Genomic DNA, 20,343 nt, shown 5'->3' with positions numbered 1-20,343 from the left:
AATGCCACCAAAATGTGGAACGCTCTACCAACAGTCATTAAGACATGTGAATCCCTTGACTTGAATCCCTTGACTCCTCCAAATGTGCTCAATTCGAAACTGGCCCCCGTAAAATCTGATTCCCCCCCCATATTTCCCCTCACTGTATACGTTTATTTTTTTCATTTTTACCTCCTCTATGATGATTTCCTGTTTTTGGCTATATAGAAGTGTATATTTGTATGTATATGTATATATTGTGTGTATATTTCTCTAAATGTTATGATGAATTGAACATGGTGGACCCAATTGTAAACAAGTCTAATGCTTTATGGTGTCGTCCACAGTTAACAGTTTTGTATTGTGCTTGAAATGTACTGTAATTCTGCAAGCTGTTAATAAATATTTCAATCAATCAATCAATCAACCTCAGCCTGCATTTATACACTGACCAAATTCCTATCTAAATAACCAACACTTTACTACTTAAATGGATGAAATGGGAGTTATTAGTTATAAGTCAGTAAATATGTGTGTACCCGCTCTAAGAAGCATCGGCCCACCAGCTCTGGACAGTCTGTGTACGACTCCAGCTCCTTGAGAAACGTCCTGCAGACAGACAGACAAACACAGAACATGTGAAACAGAGAGACACGGGCAGTACTTGGATGTAGTACAAACTTTGTAGCAGTTTGTAGCACAAACTTTGCTAAGTAAAGAGATTATTTCTTCACTCGGGTAGGAACTTAATGCACACTTTTCTTAGGCAGTAGGCATTTTTGTTTTAACCCCTTTTGGTATGCTATTGAAAAATATCAGATCTATAAGCTTGAAAAATATCAGATCTATGAGCTTGTAGGTCTGATATTTGAGTGAACATTTTAACTCAAATCTTTGCTCCTGGGGGGGGTCCCTGGAACAACATATTTTCAGATGGGGGCGGAGGTCCTTGACATGAAATACTGAGCACCACTGATACAGAAACATAAGGTTTTTCAGAAAACTGCCAGGATTTTGAAGACATTCTTTTAAAATGTCGACGTCAGGTCTAAATGGGTGGGAACTTGAACATTTGCACTGTGGAGAAAAAAAAGATATCAAGCTGTCTTTTAACTGCCTCTAAAATTCAGTTCAGATCAGTGCAAAAGAAGATAATATGCTCATCTCGCTCTGTCTAGCCTCGATACCCAGGCTTTCATTTTACTGACAAACAGACTGACAGCCAGGTGACTGACGGGTGGCGTGTATCTTTACCTCTTGTGAAACTGGTAGATTTCTGGCATGTTGCCAAACAGGACGTCTTTCTTGTTGAGCAGGGCGCTGGGGATGAGGTGAGTCATCGCGGGGTTGTCCATCTCTGCCGCGTAGCCCTAAAGCACAACAGTAATACCTTTAATATCTTATCTACTCCAGTGAATGGCAACCTTTTCAAATGTAAAGGACCCTCAGTTTGACTTGCCAGGGGCCATGAACACCCTTTGATAATTACTTCGCTAATTACTATAATTACTTCGCTCGTCTGGAACCCCAATCTACACTGTCGAATTTTCTTTTTTTTTATCCGTCATCCAATAGAACACAGCCACCTTGCACACTGAGTCTGATGCATAATATTCTATTAAATGATTAGATGATTATGTGGTCCTCTCACTTGATGACCACTAAAAGTAAAAAGGAAATATAAAGTATAAATGTAAAAAGAGCAAGCAGAGTTCTGATCAAAGATCTGGGGAATCTTCCCAGTCGTTTCACTCTTTACTTCATTGGCCCAGTTTGCACTCTGAACACACTCTGGGCTATATCTTGATGATGTCACTATATCACCGTTTTATTCATTGGCACGTTTGACTGTCAAGGTTTCAGCTTCCAAGAAGAAACCCTTAATACAAAGGGAAGACATCATTGCACATAACCACACCAAGGAGTCTAATGAAGTACTGTCACCTGAAAAAACACATGAAAAACTGGAAAAAAATACAATCACGGCACTCAAGTTACAAGCCAAGAGAAAAACGTGCTGGCCTCTATGGAATCCAAATGACTGAAATCAGTCGTGGCAACAGAGAACATTAATCCAGGCATACGTCTTCATATTAACTGCTGTAAACAGAGGTCTGTAGCATTGTAGTATTGTTGCAGTGATGCAGTAACTCACCTCCAGCACGCACAGTAGTTCTTCTACGTAAACTCTTTCTGTGTCCAACAGCTCATTCATTACATGGCTGTAATAAAAAGAAAATGTTTTTTAAAGTTTACAAAGGCACACCATATTCAATTGATAAAATACCAGGAGCTTAGACATGTGGAAACAGAAAAATAAGATTCTGCACACTCAATCGATCAATTGCCCCCATATTATATTACCATCAAAGTTGACATTTGAGTGTCTAGCTTTTCCTCAATCAGAGGATAAACTAGGCGCTTGAAACGTCATCTTAAACAGTAGCGGTTAATGTTTAAGATGATGTTTCAATATGCATACACAGTATATAAAAAATGCAACATTTTGAAATTGTGATTTGTGTTCCATTACTTTGTCAAATCAATTTGCAGGGCTTAAATGAGCCAAAAAAAATCCCAAGACTGAAAACTTTTTTTTTGCAAATCTGCACTGATCTCATTAAATGACCCCTATGAAATCGTCAGGACTGAAATCCATCCCCAGGACTGAGAACTTTAAGCCCTGCATCTGACTTTGAACTGCATCCCAGAAAGGTTGAGATGAATTTCATAACGGTATCCGTTAATATATTGTGTTGGGTGCGAGGAGGTCTCGTCTGAGGACGACCTAGAGAGAGACAGAGTTCTCTGGAGTCTCACCCTCGAAGCACCGCCAGGCTGTCTTCCTCTTCAGACAGAGAAGCATGTCGGGTGGTGCCGTTGTGTAAGGACGCCTCCACCTGGACGACACACGCACGCACACACGGGCACACACACACACACACACACACACACACACACACACACACACGTAACAGAAATGGGGCTAAATTACTATTCACTTCATTTGCAATTTACACAATCATTTATGCGAGTGCTGCCGACAAACATGAGAACAAAATAAATGTCGATAAAATAAGTCCATAATCCAAAAGTGAGTCAAAAAGTTATATATAGTGGATGATGGACAACGGACCTTTTTGCAGATTCCATTCAGCACGCTGTCCTCAGACAATGTCCTGGCTTTCCTCCTTTGTTCTGCAGGACAGAGCAACACGGCATGTTTTATACTTGGACTTCATTTTCCATTTAATTCAGCAGCAGCAGCCGCCCATGTTGCCTTGTATGACGATCCCTGTTCTTTCTCTGCCTCTCTCTCTCTCTCTCTCCCTCCCTCTATGCTCCCCTTCGTCTATTAATCCTTTGATCACATTTCTACGCTCAGTAGCCCAGTGCTGGAGATTAGAGCAAAAAATATCATCTTGCTAAGACCATCCAGGAGAGAGCAGTTCTTTCATCTTAGAGAGTTAGTTCAACATTCTTCTCTCTAAAAATAAAAGAATCTTTCTAGCCAGAAGAATGCTGACTCGACTTTACGAGGCAAGATAAGGCTCTTATAATTATTATTATAATATACATAGACACACGTGTACGCATGCACGTGCGTGTGTGTGTGTGTGTGTGTGTTTTACTATTCCTTTTCATTAATGTTGCAACGTATGAATTTGCTATATGTTTGTAACCGTTTTAGAAAAGCAATAAGCCACTCGAGGCCCCAGCTTACCTGTATTTTACCAGCCATTGTAAAATACCCGGCTTATTGCTTAAATCTATAACGTTCTTGGTGTGAGCCACCATGCCGACCAACAACGACCCTGTCAATTGATTTTGTGGGCCGCCTTTGAGCCCCCACTGGTCCCCGTTACTAACCACAGGGCCTCCTTACCGGGGGGAGGCCTGTGGCAGTGTTGTTTTTGTCGACGAAAACTAAGACGAAAAATGTTCGTCGACTACCTTTTTTCACTGATGAACTAAATGGAAACTAAATGACTAAAACTAAGACTAATTATATTGACAATTTCTTCAACAAATAAAAACTAAACTAAAATGTTAGGAAGGGACTAATGGACAACAGATCATTTTACACTTGCATGCTGAAAATAGCAGATCTACAAGCTCACAATGCGTCACAGTGCGAGTACTGTAAAATCAGCCATTGCGACTGCATCAAGGCCCGCCAAAATAAAATTTAGTCGACTAAATCACCTGTAGTTTTAGTCGACTAAAATCTCATGACATTTAGTTGACTAAAACTAAACTAACACTAAGACATTCCAGGTGACTAAAATGTGCCAAAAACTAAATGAAAACTATTCAAAAGACTATGACTAAAACTAAAAATAGAAATTTGCTGCCAAAAACAACGTTGGCCTGTGGCCATTTGACCGCGTCCTTACCAGGGGAGGCCTGTGGTGATTTGACCTCGGGTCTCGGTGCTACAGGCTGGACGGGCCTGGTCTGTTTGGCCGCCAGCTTCTTCAGACTGACCCTCCTCTTCTCAAACATCTCCTGGACAGAAGCCTGCTTCTGAAACACCTTCTCCACCTGGTCCTGAGAGAGAGAGAGAGAGAGAGAGAGAGAGAGAAAGTGTGTTTACATCAGCAGGTTTTCAACCCATTTCATATCAAGGCCCATTATCTCATTCGGCATTTGAGCAACACGGACGGACCACCATTTGATGAGATTTAGCCTCGCAGGCCAGTGACTAAGGGCTCTATTTTCGTCCATGCTAAACCCCTTATCCCTAAACTTCTTAAAATACTCATTCACACAGCGATGCCGGAGGAAACCATGCACGGCACCAACCAGCACATTAGGGGTTCAGTGACTCCTATAATGTGCCATAGTGTCATAGTAAACATATTCTGAAGTCGGCGAACATGTTTCGTCTTATTAGTTTCAGTCGACGAAATCAACACTGGCAGGCTACTATACTCACTCTGAGCTGGGGAGTGAGCACCGCCTGGTACTGACAGCAGATGGCGGTGTTGTCACTCAGCGTGTGCAGTGCAGCCGTGTCCAGGTACCTCTCCAGCTCCCGCAGCGCCGCCTCCGCTCCGTCCTGAGACTGACAGCGGTCCACCGGCTGACACGCCAGCAGGAAGATACCCTCCTCACACCACCTGGACGCCTGGGGGGAGGGGGGGGGGGGGAGGACGACTTTATCATCACACCCTCACCGTGTTCATGAATGAGTTGATTTCTTCATTTGGGTGAAATGTGAATCTTTTTGATACAGAGACAGTCATGGCGGCAAGACTAACTGTTGATTTTCTTTTTAATCCAAAATGAGTTAATGGCACACTGCAGACTCTTCACATTTTAGAACAATAAATGTCAGAGCTGAAATCGACATGTAAATATGAAAAACGTGTAGATAGGTGTAAAGTTAGTTAGCGGCTCTCCTACATAGACTTCTATATTGGCGAAGAGCATAGCAAACATTAACAAGTCCTGGACCGGAAGTTGACAAAATGCACTGGACTCAGGCAACAGCCCAGCTTTAATGAGCTTAAATCCCTTTATTTTAGAACGTCTTTAGTAATAGTATAAAATAAACATTAAAGAGACTTTAGTTGTCACTGTCTGTACAATACTTAAAAAACAGTTGTACACATGCTTAAAATTGCTGATATTTGCACCGCCCTCATTGAAAACAATGGATTTCAAACTCCAGCTTGTCCCAGTTCAGGCTGCATGAACAGCGCTGGAGCGCTCGGTTTTCTGCCCCCCTCAATGTCGTAACTCTGTCTTACTCTGCTCGCCACTCGCCCTACACACTTACACTCTGTTTGAGCATTGGTATATAAATAATAGAGACGGCACCAGGATTCCCCTCCCATCTCTATTATTTATATCTATGCTCAAACCAAGTGTGTGGGGCGAGTGGCTATAGGAGATCTTATCATTATACATCATCACATGAATTTATGTGATTGGTTGGTTAAATTCACATCATATTTGGCGGACATTTGACCTAACTTCTCCTTTCATTGTCAATGGCAAATATTGAGACGTGTGGGGACTAAAGCTGTATATAGGAGGGGCTAGAACCCCTCAAAAAAGGGGGTATGGCTCTGATATATGACAAACCGCTCCGCCCTCCGTCCCTACAACGTGTCGCGCTGCGACGCGTTGTGAGCTTGTAGATCGGCTATTTTCAGCATGCAAACAAGTGTAAAATGACTTATACCGGATCTCTTGTCCACTAGTCTCTTACTAACATTTTAGTCCAGTTTTTATTTGTCGACAAAATCGACAGTATATTTAGTCTTAGGTTTAGTCAACATAGCTTAATTTTCATTTAGTTTCAATTTAGTTTTTCGTCAATGAAATAAAAGGTAGTCGACGGACATTTTTGGTCATAGTTTTATAGTCAACACTGGTCCCTCCATGGCTCTGAGTTCTTCTTCTTACCTTCTCCAGAGCCTGGTGCAGCTCCATGGCTCGGAGCAGCAGGTTCTTCTTGGTGGTCAGCGTGGAGGTGATGCCCTCGCACACCGCTCTCAGCTCGCAGCACTTGGGCCTGATGGAGTCCTCCGCGTAGTGGGAGTTGTCTATGAGCGCGTCGCCTTCCCCCGCCAAGGACAGGGCGCGGTCCAACACCTCCTGGAATAAAGAAGAGGCGGAGAACTTCTGTAAGGGTCGATTCAAATGTTTGACCACGTAAAGCCCTACAGTATGAGTATCTAAAATGTTGCACGTTGTAGATATGTTATTTTATCTGCCGTTTAAAAAAAAATAAGTGGGACGCCAGGTTGAAACTTGAAAGTGGTAGAAGAAGTATGTCTGGAGTGGCTTATTGTCGGTATCAGTACTTCCCGCACGACTTGCCACACCCAAGCCGTGCTATACTCATACACCGAGTTGACGGTGGCCGAGATCGAACCCATGGAGTTGTGGTCCAAAGGCGAGAGCTCTACCGACTAAGCTACCCGGACACTTACACATGAAAAGTGGTAAAGTAAAACTCAAATAAATGTTTAAGTGGTTAAGGGTTTTGTTTGTCAGTGGTGCTGTGAAGTATGAAGCTAGTGATGAAGCCGCCGGTTAGGAGAAAGAGTTTTTTTCTTCTAATTGCTACCCGGACACTTACACATGAAAAGTGGTAAAGTAAAACTCAAATAAATGTTTAAGTGGTTAAGGGTTTTGTTTGTCAGTGGTGCTGTGAAGTATGAAGCTAGTGATGAAGCGGCCGGTTAGGAGAAAGAGTTTTTTTTTTTCTAATTTGATTGTGGACTGAAGCTCAATCCTCCACACACTGCCGTCTCCGTTTTTTGGCTGTTTACAATCTAGGCATTTAGCAGACGCTCTTAATCCAGAGCAATTTACAGCAAGGACAGCAGTCACAGCACACAGTAATACATCAGATGCATGGAAATAGAAATCTAGGATCATAGCTAAACCAAGAACCTATCATCCAACAGTAGAATATTCCCCCCAAAAATGAAATAATCTGTACATTGAAATGTTAGGCCAAATCAACAATGGCATCTGTCTACATAGCATAGGTGAGTCTTCAGGTTATGGCAGAAGATTGGAAGCCTGGAGCAGTGATGTTTTTGTCAGCAATGTTTTATTTTAGTTTCAGTAATTTTTTTGTTTTCATAGTCTTTTGAATAGTTTTCGTTTTAGTTTTAGTCACATTTTAGTCACCTGGAATGTCTTAGTGTTAGACTAGTTTTAGTCGACTAAATATCATAAGCTTTTAGTAGACTAAATCTACAGTTGATTTAGTCGACAAAAATGTATTTTGGCGGGCCTTGATGCCGCCATAAGGACACTTGCTGAAAATAGCCGATCTACAACACGTTGCAGCGTGGCGTGCTGCAGGCTTGTACATTGGCTATTTTCAGCATGCAACCAATTGTAAAATGACTTATACTGGATATCTCCACTCGTCCCTTTCTAACATTTTTGTCTAGTTTTTATTTGTTGACGAAATTGTCAGTATATTTAGTTTCCATTTAGTTCGTCGGTGGAAAAATGTAGTCGACGAAAAAATTTCGTCATAGTTTTAGTCGACGAAACCAACACTGGTCTTGAGTGTGCTGTTCTGATTGCAGCGTTCATGTGACATACAGCATGTATGTGTTCACCTAGCCTCGCCCCACGTGAGTTTTCTTCTCTCCGTTCCCACGAATGAGAACGCGGAGGGAGATGAACAGGAAACGACATTCCACGTGTCTGCAATAACACTGTGAAAGCACAACTCGCCACCCTCACATCGGCAGATTTAGCAGCAGTGCTCAAAAGGATCAGGATCGTTGTAACAATAGCATATCCTCCGGGGAGTTTATTCTCCTAATGATGTTGTTCGTGTGCAAACTGTTCTTTGAAAGAAAGGTTCAGTCTTTGACTGTTTGATCAGCCCTCACTTGGACAAAGATGCAGCAGGGATTAAACCTGCGACCTTTCAGTTACACCACATTCCTGCTAACCACCAGACCAGACCCTGCTCGGGACGGGAATGTCCCCTCTCTCCCCCTCTTGTCAACCCTAACAGTTGACAAGTAGTCCTGCCTGAATCTCCTATAAGTCTAAAATCTCCTCTGGTCAAGAGGATGATTCCCTCTTGCGGTAGATGTTTGGTTCGTAAGCGGGAGAGAGACCGGGGTTCGAATCCTGGGTGTTACGGTTGCAATTACAGTACCGTGCTCCATCTGAGCGGGCGAAAAACGTACTTTTGAATGAATCTAATCTGAGTAACCAATCACCCTCCCCTCTAGCCATGCTCTCCTCTCCTGAGTGTTGTTCATTAGCTAATACCACTGGATGGAATTTGAAATATGGGGAAGAGGAGGCAAGAGCACATGCCTGTAGTCGACACACACCCTCCCTTCCCTGAACACAGTTCCATGCGACGCGCACGCCTGCACAGCACAGCTAGGGCACTTTCATCCCAGTAAGTGGGGGATGGGACATAACATTGATTATGTCATTAACATTTATGCCTTCAAGGAGACGTCAAAGACATGCCGAGAAAGAGAGGGAGAGGGAGTGTGTGTGAGAGAGAGAGAGAGAGCACTGCAATAACATGTGTGCATGACATTTGTGTGTGGTGTGCGCTTTTGCAGGACAAACGGTGCGTGTGATCTTCAGCACAGAGACCGCACCGTCAGTAGTGTCACGGAGATGGATGATCTGTTTAATAGCTGTGTGTGTGTGTGTGTGTGTGTGTGTGTGTGTGTCCGTGCATCTGTGTACTTGTACTGTATGTACATACTGCGCATGTAAAACGAATGATAAATTATATAACAGGCCCGTTTCTTGCGTGTGTGTGTGTGTGTGTGTGTGTGTGTGAGAGTGTGTGCGTGCGTGTGCATGCGTGTGTGTGCAGCTTACATAGGCCTTCTCCTCGTGGCTGCTGAGCTCTCGAAGTACATGCTCAGCGTGGGCGGGGCTTATGCTGACCTCAGAGAACCCCGACAACCTCTCCGATGCCACGTCTAGCTGGGCACGAACCTGTGAAACACACACACACACACACACACAGGTTTTCACACATGCAGAGCAACAAAGACCCGACAGAGATCCCACCCTGAATGGGCAACTTGTCGATTTAAATCGTTGAACGATTTAAGTTGAACGATTTAAATCATCGTCCGATGATTTAAATCGTCCGGGTCTTTAATCGTCCGATTTAAATCGTTCAGCCCTCCCTCCAACTCCCCTCACCTCTCTGAAGTCCTGTTCAAAATGGCGGAGCTGTAGACACTGCTCCAGCTTCGTGCGATGGCGCTCCCAGAAATCATCAAACGCCGTCTCTGTCTCATCCAGCTGGCCCAGGAGTCTGAGGAGAGGAGAGGAAACCCAGAACCCATTTAAATTTACTAGATTTATAGGGATGGAGCTCGATAACCGAAACCCGGAAAAATCAGATAACAAGCTTATTGAGTAGTACCGTTATCAATACGCTTTGGGCTTATCAAGCCTGTTATCGAGCATAGTGGCCCATAACGTCATGTTTAAACAATCAAGACAAGAGGCGATCAATAAATAAATCTAATCACCCACTCCCTCATCTCTTTTTTCCTCTAAATTTTTATCCCACGATTTTGTAACCCATTTTTCACCTCTGTGTCAATTATCTAATGTGATCCTGGGCTCTACACACCCTCCGCCAACCTGAGGAGAGCAACAGACTTGAACTCATGCTTCCTTCATGCCTGAGTGTCCAAGTTGCTCCTTTACACCTGACAGGGGGGGAGTTTCCCTGGTTGGACGTAGCGCGTGGAAGGAACACGTTATTCCAACCAGTTCCTTTCCCCTCCATCAGGCACCCCGGCCGGCCAGGGGTGCCTGTTTAGTTTAGAGACCAGGATTACTGCATGATTTTTGTGAGGGCACCTACTACCTACCCTAGGGGACACGGGGAGAACTTGCAAACACAGGGAGAACATGCCCATACTGCCTCGGTATGGGAGGAGAGAACCAGTGCCCACAGCGTCCCCAGCGGGAATCGAAACACTATACCGACTGTGCCACCCACCGTGCTCCTTCTCTCTCGTCTCTATCCATACCTCTGTACAGTAGCCAGGTTCTCCAGTTCGTCGTGAGTCATGTTGTATTCAGGGTCGTTCAGTAAAGGTTCATTGATGCACTCCAGCAGACGACCTCCCTGAGACAGCGCCACCTTCAAGTCCTCCTGGGAATTACGCACAGGTTTCTTTCGTGACGCGAACAACTTGTTTTAACAGGGAGGGCATGTTTCAGAACACTGGTTATGATCGAAGGGCACAGTCTCATTATAATTTAGGGGGGAGAGGTACACACAGTTAAAAAAATTGCTCCCTCTATAAAAAGGAAGAAAGACAAATCTGCATTGTATTACGCTGCAAACGGACAGGGTCATTGTTGTTATTTGAAGATCTGTTTCAGAAACCAATAAGGGCCTTTCTTGGCCCCACCCCTCTCCCATTCTTTATATTATAGATGGTCGCAGCACCAGGAGGGGGTGGGGCGGAGAAGCTGGTCAGGAGAAGCTGGGATTCAGACCGTCGACCCAGGGATCATTTGATGACCTGCTCTACCTCCTGAGCCACAGCCCCCCCCCCCCCCCCCCCACACACACACACACCTTCATGTAGTCCTTCTTCAGCGTGTGTGCGTGCAGTAGGCTAGTGGTGGCCTGGCAGTCGTTGGGCAGCTCCGTCTCGGCCAGCTCTGTGCCGAAGGCCTGCAGTGTCTGGGCTGTAGTCTTAACCATGAGGGCAAACGCCTCGATAGCCTGCAACACACACACACACACACACACTAAATAGGCATATTACATATAGTTTTTGGGGTCCTTGACATGAAATATTGAGCACCACTGATACAGTAACATAAGGTTTTTCAGGAAACTGTCAGGATTTTGAAGTGTGTGCGTGGCTGCGCACGTGTGTGTGTGCACACGCTTACAGTTCGATGGGAGATCCAGGTGTCATGGGAGTATTCCTGTGTTCCTCCGAGCTCCGTGGTCAGCTGTGTGGGGTCGATGTACGCATGGAGCTCAGTTACCGAACTCAGCATCACCACCTGGCACACACACACACACACACACACACACACACACACAGTCTAAACTTAAACATACAAACATTATACAGTAGGTATAGGGGAAGAAAGCACACCCAGGCAGACAGAGGGCAGACGGAGGGTATTAAGCTGATAAATGCTAGTCGCTAGACCTATACCGTTTTTTGAGTTCCATAAAGATATTAATAAAATCTCCCATTTTGCGCCGAGGAGTATCCTGAGCCAAAACGTGCCACTTGTGTGGCTTTTCCTGATGTGACTGTGTCGGCAATATTCCACTGACAATGTGCAACAGCCCGATTCAACCAGTACACAAATATTCTATCGCAAATAATAAATATTTATAACACAAAATAAAGTAGAGGGTTTTTTTTTTTTGGGGGGGGGTGCTGTCCCGCTTCATTAGGCCCCCTTTTTCAGTGCGTTAGTGTCAGCTTGTTGTGTGTCAAATTTGCAAACTCATCATATTGTGCTGCTAGACATTAACCCATTCAGGATGGGAAGCACTTTTGGTGTTTTAAGCATTATATGTTATATACTTTAGCTATTGAAAAATGGCAGATCTACAAGCAGTGTAGTGTGGAACTCAATCTGCTATTTTTGGTAAAATCGTGAAAATGTGTCGCAAATCTTTGAATATATTTTCTTTCAGATCAAACGTTTTGAACTCAAATCTTTGCTTCTGGGGGAGGTCCTCGGAACAACATATTTTCAAATGGGGGTCCGTGGCCAAAAAGAGAGACTTCTGGGGCCCTTGGCATGAAAAAGGTGATGGGGTGACATGTAGTCTCACATAGCCAGACAACTATTCCACAATCTCTGAACGCTAAGTAGAGTCTGGAACTACACTTCCTGAAATCCGAGTAAGGAAGCTGCCATTGCCGTTCACACAAATATATTTTAAAATATCTTTAGAGCTTATTTTTTATTTCCTTTTCTGCTAAGCAACTATATATGCTTAGATGATTTCTATTTATATTAGGATAAATTTGCGCGACTGTAAAGACGAAAACGGAAGTGGGGAGGAGTCTCCACTTTATATTTTACTCATGACAGCTCTTCTGTTGCTCCAGACTGTATGATGAAAGCATTTTGAAATTGCGAGAGGCAACAGTCTGGTAATGCGAGACTAGGTGACATGCAGTAAAGGCTGTCGGGATCGGGGGTCGAACCCGCAGGCGCAGCACACTGCCAGACTGGACTACCAACCAGGGTGCCTGGACCGCTGAGCCACGGCCCAGGCCGCAGAGCGTTATTTTGATTGTATTGCTAGTACAAAATAGGGCGTAAGTGGCTCATGTTTATACCGCCGTCACAATTAGGGCCTTGTTGTGAAAGAGCTACTCTACAGTCACCTTCATCTTGAAATCATCCTTGTTGAACTTGAAGAGAAAGTCTGACAGTGTCCTCTGGAACAAGGTGGAGGGGCGCAACACCAGAACCAAATGCAAGTTCCCTGGAAACGAGCCCTGAGAAAGACAGACAGACAGAAACCTTTATGAGCAGTGGGCACGCATCGCCCGGAACATCGGCTACAACTAAAATAAAAGTATAAGGAACTAAAACGCTCACTGAAAACAACCATTTAATAAAAATGTTATGTGTCAGGAATATGCATTCATTTCTATGTGGAAGCATAGTTAGACATCTTCAGCTGAAAGGATTTAGGCCTATGCTTGATCAGGCTTTAGGTAAGTATGTAGATGGAGCCTTTCTTAGAATGTGACCAGAGGCGAACTGGTAGAATGGATGTGCTGGAGAACTTCTGTGCTTCTCCAGCTTACAGAGAAAGTAGAGGGAGAAAGACAGAGCAAATAACAAGAGAGGCCATGCACTCATCCGTGAGATTCAATTGGTTCTGTCTGTTTAGAGGACGCTGGGTGAATTGCTCCACCCCGTTAGTCAGCTATCAATCGATAAAACAGTGACAGTCACACACAGATGATTGTCGCACACGTGCACACGCAAGCACGCGCACACGCACACATGCGCACACACACACACACACACACACACACACACACACACACACAAATCTGACCTCATCAAACTCTGTACACTCAAGACACTGCCCCCGCTGCCACCCTTAGATCCTCATATATGGAGCTGACCTGTTCTGACATTCCATATGTTGATCTGACCTCATCAAACCCTGTACACTCAAGACATGCTCCATCAAACCCTGGATAGCCATACATGGAGAAGACTGGATCATCACCTAGAATCCTAGATCTGCATATATGGGGACGGCCAGCAACTCTACATCTGACCTCATGAACACCAGATTAATAGTTTTAACTCCTGCTTCTCAACTGTGCCGTATTAAGAAGCTCTGTTGTTCCGGGACATGAGAGGGGGTGGGACTCTATCGTCTACTTACGATGACATACGATGAATGAGTATAAAACTTGAAACGGATTTGAAATATGGAGATACAAGGATTCTGCTCGACAGTGACCAAATAAGGCAGTCCTTCCTGCCTCTAAAAGCAGATACCTCGAGACATACGGTCATCATTCAATCACTCGCTTATTGACTTCCACATATAGCGGTGTGCGCGCGCGCGCACACACACACACACACACACACACACACAATAGCACTCAGCTATAGTAGACCATCATAAATGCCTGCATGCCCAGGGTTGCCATGGAGACGAGATGGCTGCGCCTTGGGGGGGCGAGAGAGAGAGAGAGAGAAGGCGAGAGAGAGAGCGAGACACTGCAACACAGAGTGATGCAGAGACACAGCAGGTGTGAGAGAGGGAGCAATTGAGCGAGTGAGAGACATACAAAGGAGGCATGAGAGGGAGGGGGAGAGAGAGAGAGAGAGAGAGAGAGAGAGAGAGAGAGAGAGAGAGAGAGAGAGAGAGAGAGGACCACTCATTTATCAGTATGTTGTGTGCCTCTGCAGGTCAATGCAGCATCCTGTGTGTTGCATTAGTCATAAGATAGCGGTCCTCTCTCGGGGTGCCTGGCTGCCCCCTGGTGGCCGAGACAGTTGGTGCACAGACCATGAGCTCTTTGTGAGGACCTGAGCTTGAATCCCATTCCCAGGATTGTTTCCGACATATCTCAGCTCTGTCCATGGTTACCTACACCAGTGGTTCCCAAACATCTTCATGTCAGGGACCCCCAAATTGACACGAATTAGCCCGCGGACCCCCATTTGAAAAGAGAGAGTGACCCCCCACTAGAGAAGATTTTTACAGCTCTCAACCCATTCTCAACCATTTTAATTTCAAGGACCCCCAGTTTGAGATGAATTAGTCATTGTGGGTTGCAGATGCTTTTCAAATGGGGTCTTTCTCTCGAGTAATATTGTTTAATAACCAGTTGCTACAGATATCATGTATTCTCAGCGAACACAATATCCTGGTTCACTGGTTTCCAGTCCCCACTGGGGACTCCGATAGCTGGAAGAAGACTTATTTCAGTGAAATATTCATTTAGCTGGCTATCATGTAGATGCATTGCATCTTATTAATCTTTTATTAATCACTTACACCTGCCTTCTAATGAGAACTCAAAATGTCTTTTGGAAGAGCCACCCATCGCCTAATCTAATATACGGCGTGTTTCTTCACTAGTCCGATCCAGAAGAACACCGTTTGCCGGCCACTGCTACAGAGCTGACAATGAGGTTATATCTTCCCTTCTTCCCTGGAGTCCTGCCTCAAAGCAGACCATAGGTAGAAAACTGATGTCATCGCTAGGGACACATGCATCAGTAAGCAGGAACTGGGGATGGCAATGAAGGACCGGGAAGTCTGGCGTGGCGTTGTGAAATCCATGATCTCGACCACATGACGACGATAAAGATTATGAATCTTATTAAAAACATTATGTCTGATAAACGGCCTGAGTTTCTCTGCGATCATTTATAAGTCTATTTTAATATATACAGTTCAATTTAGGATTAGCATTGTCTTCATCTGTGGATTAAAAAAAAAAAGAAACCTAAAAAGATTGTACATCACAATTCAAAAATACAACCCTGGCAGCTTATAATATTACCTGAATTGTTATATTGATTTGTTACACCAAGAAAACCTTTCATCAACCAATGACCGTGTCAGAAATAAAACATAAGTGTCAACAAATCGATTCTGATGCCTGTAAACCAAAGGCGACAAAACCAGAGAGGTCTCCACTGTCTCCATGCATGACTCTATTTGCATGACAATACACACACATGCTGCTCAGTCCCATGACGCACGCACGCACGCACGCACGCACGCACGCACGCACGCACATAAATAAATTATAAGCTGTCTGTATATAATTTGCCGCTGATCAAAGTATTGTATATTTTTAGAGAGGATTGTGAGGGAGCAGAGGAGTGAAAGTGAGGACAGAGGAACGGGGTGAGACATGTGAGGGGGAGGGATGGAGGGGTGAGGGAGAGAGAGAGGAGGGGAGTTGCACCACTCGGTTCACACGGGTGTGATTTTTAATATTTAATATCATGCTGTCTATGTCCCTCAAACTTATTTCTAATGGTTTGAGCCTCAATCACCACTCTGACATAACCAGTCCATGGCATTTATTTTTGAGTGGTGCCTCCGCTCCATTATGCAGCTATGTGTACGTGTACTGTATGTACTGTATGTCTGAGCACGGAAAGCTGCAATACAGTAAAGGTGGTTGCACACCGGCCGCGTTTTTCAGAAAACCGATGGAGAAACGCCGCTTAAAAATATGAATTTGCGCCCGGTGTGTGGAGACCGGGCCGCGTTCCTGGGGGTCTGGATGTTGTGGGGACCCCCACACGGTGCAGTTGCACCGCTCACTTCATATGCTTCTGAAGCTGTTTTAGCTGCAATAGTGCTGGTGGGGGCTCCAATATGCAACTTATTTAATCTTTGAGTCATTATAATACCGATGCTAGATAAACCCAGGCTTGTTTCCATTCAGTGCCAGCTTGGAAAATCAACAATGGTGGACATTGTAAACCAAGTGGAACTGTTAAATTCGGAACTGAAGACTGAAGAGGGGGAGGAATTATCCAAAGTAGGGTGACATTGATGACATCACAAATCAGTTGAGCTGTTCCTGAGAGCAAGTTCCTATATGATGAGAAAGCCGGAATGTTCAAAATTGCGTATTTGTGGGGATGTAAAATATACAGGGGAGCAAAAAAACCCACCCTAAAATTATGTTTTTTGTTAGGTCCTTTCAACTAACTAACAAAACCAGGAAATGCTACCCAGTGACCTTGAGTGACCGTGACCAGAGGAGTGTTGAGCGGGAAGACGAGTGACCTTCGCTCATCGTCAGCAGGAACACAAGGTTGCTGGCGAACCCAGCCTGCACACTGGGGAGATAGACTGGGGCTGAACTGAAGAGCGCGCTCGTGCGCACACACACACACACACGCACACTTTCATTTCTCACCACCTGCTTCCCTATGCCTGGAGGAAAGGCTAATGACGCTGCCCGATTTAACCGTGGGTATCCCAGGACACAATTTACACATGCGTGCATGCGACACGCAAGCACGCACACGCACACAGGTTTATAAATATTATGCGTACATTGTTATTAGACACATTTTAGTAATTTCTACAGGGGGGAAGAGAGGAGAAGATTAGGGATCTCTCTCACTCTCCATCTCTTTGTCACACCTTCACATTGATCAAACCACCCGAGCATGACCTTTAACAACAAGAGGATAAAACATGCAGCATATAAAAGAAAGATGGCAACAATTTGAATGACTCGGTTCTCTCACCAGATCAACAAATCATCAACCTGCACTTCAAGCCAAGGACACCAACTGGTGGCGAACACCACAAAAGACCTGGAACAGCCATTGTGACTGGTTGGTGGGGGTGGTGTGCAAGTTATGCACCATTATTGAGGGGCGCTAGCCCCGCCTAGAAGCAGCTATAGTGTAAATTCTGTCTGAACACAGACATTAAATGCCATCGACAATGAATAGAGAATTTACGTCATAATATGACGTAAATTCTCTATTCATTGTCGACACATATTATGTGTCTGAGCAAAAAGGGCTGTTTATATGTCTGTCGGTATGTCTGTCGGTGGAAACCCTTGGCCAATAATCGACCACCATTCTTTGTGACTTAACTAAGGTATGTTTCAAGGTTGGTATAAAGGTCAATAATTGATTGGAGCGCCCCTCACTTCACACGGGTGTGATTATTATATTACTAGAGGTCCGGGCCTAATTATTCTGTTGATTGGTTTTCCAGATGATTTGATTAATCTATGCGATTATTACCTTTGATCACCATGAAATGAAATAAGGTCATGAAGCACAAAATGAAGATAAACGCTCATCGCAAAAAGTGATCTATAATATTATACCAAAACAAATATATCCTGGATGAAACTCTAAAATCTAACAATTCATTCAATAATATGGAATGATGAAAAGTAGCAGGGCTTGACATTAAGGCTTGTCCTGTTGTCCGGGACAACTAATACATCTTGCCGGACAAGTGCATTACATTTTTTCTTGTCCGTTGGACAAGTGACTCTTAGTTTCATGTTTTCTGAGCCAACAATATTGTCTGACATTATTATGGATGGACTGTATACCTGAAATGTAAGATCACAGACAATTGGGGCTATTAACTTGTATAAAGTGAGAATATTCATCTAATATTCTAACTTAATATTCTAAATTCTAACTTACAGTTAGTTGATTTAAAATGTATGTTTGTGCATGTGCTCCGGACAAGTGAGTTTTGTGTCTGGGAAATGTACTTCCCATCCCATTTGAGGCACATCAAGTTAATGTCAAGCTCTGCAAGTATAGGCCTATTAATATTTTGGTAGTACATATTACAGGAACTTTTCACACCTTCACTTGCTCAAAGATATTTGTTTGTGTGTACAATTGCATGAGATGTTACATGAGTACATAATTACATTGATTATTTATTTTATAACTAAAATTGTATTTAACATATGCTCTGAATTAAACGATTGTGCAATTAAGTATTTCACATGCCTCTCTCTGCGTGCGTGCGTATAGTAGTGCATGTTAAAGTGATGTAGCCAATCATTGGAGCAGAGCGTCTCCAATATGAGCTACTGTCACGGTCAGGACAAATTTCCTGGGAATCCCATAGAAACCCCCCTACGCCTGATGTTTATCCCTGTCCAATTAGCATAGATTAGCATACATCTGCATGTATTAACCCATTCTGGACGAGAGGAACCCCATTTGGTGTTTTAAAGCATCATGTTATACTTTAGCTATTGAAAAATAGCAGATCTACAAGCTCATAGCGCGGCACCGAGTGCAGCTCTATGAGCTTGTAGATCTGCATTTTTTTTTTTAAATGAGGCTTTTTGAATATATTCTTTCAGAGTTTTTTAAACTCAAATTTTTGCTTCTGGCGGGGTCCCTGGAACAACATTATTTTCAGATGGGGGGGTCGGCGGCCAATTACATATACTTTTGGGGGTCCTTGACCATGGAAATGTTTGAGCACCACAGACAAACATGGAATTTTCAGAAAACTGTCAGGATTTAGAAGGCATTTGTAGAATGGTCCTCAGGTCTAAATGTATTAAAAGGTTAAATGATGCACAACAAGGAGGAGGAGAGGATCCAGCCAGCAGAGCCTGACATAAAGGCCCACCACGTCTCAGACCTGGTTAGCATGTCTCTGAGCAGGTGGCTGTTCCACCAAGGCCCATAAAGGATGACTATATCCTGCATGGCCGGATTTTCGTAGTTGAAAGCTGCAAATACTTCAGCGTATGCTTTAAAAGGTAATAAAACAATCTCGGCAGCATAGAATATTTGATTAAATAGCGGGTAACGCATAACACATCAATAGAGGACAAATAGGGGTGAAAATTCAATGTATTTATTCTTGTACATTATACTTGTGGGGTTTACACAGTGTGTGCCCACACAACACTTTCAAAATAGTGACCAGATGTCCTGGGCACCGCATAGCGGTAATTCCCAGGACGTCTGTGGACGTCTTGGAAACAGGAAGTGTTAAGAGAAGCTGTTAATGCCACCATTTGTTATTTATCAACTTTATTATTCATCAACTAAATGATGCTTCTGTGAAAAAACCAATAAACAACAAATAATCCACGTTGGTAATCAGCTACAGCAGCTAGTGTATCGGTGTATATCGGTGTATATGGCCAGTGTTTAGAATATGAGTTAGAAAGATGAAGGTCTCACACCACGTGGACTGACTGAACTTTTAGAATATGAGTTAGAAAGATGAAGGTCTCACACCAGGTGGACTGACTGAACTTTTCCAAGTGTATTTCTTTCTTGAGAACCGTTTCGTGCATTTTCACTTTTCAGCAGCAGACTGAGGGGTCGTTTGCACATGCATTGTTGTCAGTGGTGGGAAAAGTTCTCAATTGTTTTACTTAAGCAAAAGTACCAATACTGCAATTTAGAACTACTTCGTTACAAGTAAAAGTATCGGCATTAAAATGTACTTAAAGTACTACAGTAAAAGTTGAAAATAGCAGATCTACAAGCTCACAATGCGACGCAACAAGCATCGTGGGCTTGTAGATCGGCTATTTTCAAATTGCCGAAATGTATAGGGTTGAAGTGGTGTTTTCCAATCAAATTTTAAACTCCAAAGTAACTACTAACTAAAGTTTTCAAATAGTAGAAGTAAAAGTACTGGAAATTGGAAATCCTCAAGTAAAGTACAAATACCTCAAAATTGTACTGTATTGTACAAAAAAGTACAATAATTAAGTAAAAGTACTTAGTTACTTTCCACCACTGACTGTTGTGCATGGAGTCAGGAGATTTGACAGGATAAATGACCAATCGCGGAAGGCTTAAAAATGTGCCGACTTCCGCAGGAATCTGGAGTGT

General features: G+C 43.6%; 1 protein-coding gene across 3 annotated transcripts in view; it reads right to left on the bottom strand.

The window, feature by feature from the left end:
- LOC308311335 (guanine nucleotide exchange factor DBS-like) overlaps nt 1-20,343 on the bottom strand; it is a 77,004-nt gene that overhangs the window by 13,189 nt on the left and 43,472 nt on the right. For 2 of the 3 annotated variants that reach the window (XM_080758015.1, XM_080758016.1), the window contains exons 5-18: nt 12,855-12,968; nt 11,383-11,499; nt 11,060-11,209; nt 10,503-10,627; nt 9,658-9,772; nt 9,325-9,444; nt 6,397-6,588; nt 4,919-5,110; nt 4,377-4,530; nt 3,116-3,177; nt 2,800-2,879; nt 2,135-2,201; nt 1,234-1,349; nt 519-588 (exon numbers count right to left, since the gene is read on the bottom strand). In XM_080758015.1, the coding sequence (XP_080614141.1) occupies nt 519-588; nt 1,234-1,349; nt 2,135-2,201; nt 2,800-2,879; nt 3,116-3,177; nt 4,377-4,530; nt 4,919-5,110; nt 6,397-6,588; nt 9,325-9,444; nt 9,658-9,772; nt 10,503-10,627; nt 11,060-11,209; nt 11,383-11,499; nt 12,855-12,968 (1,674 nt within the window). The remainder of the gene's footprint in view (nt 1-518; nt 589-1,233; nt 1,350-2,134; nt 2,202-2,799; nt 2,880-3,115; nt 3,178-4,376; nt 4,531-4,918; nt 5,111-6,396; nt 6,589-9,324; nt 9,445-9,657; nt 9,773-10,502; nt 10,628-11,059; nt 11,210-11,382; nt 11,500-12,854; nt 12,969-20,343) is intronic. The other variant, XM_080758017.1, reaches the window with a different exon arrangement.

The sequence above is a fragment of the Protomyctophum bolini genome, assembly GCF_963924005.1.
Source record: "Protomyctophum bolini genome assembly, chromosome: 24".
Taxonomy (NCBI): Eukaryota; Metazoa; Chordata; class Actinopteri; order Myctophiformes; family Myctophidae; genus Protomyctophum; species Protomyctophum bolini.
This window is presented reverse-complemented; position numbering and strand designations above follow the sequence as displayed.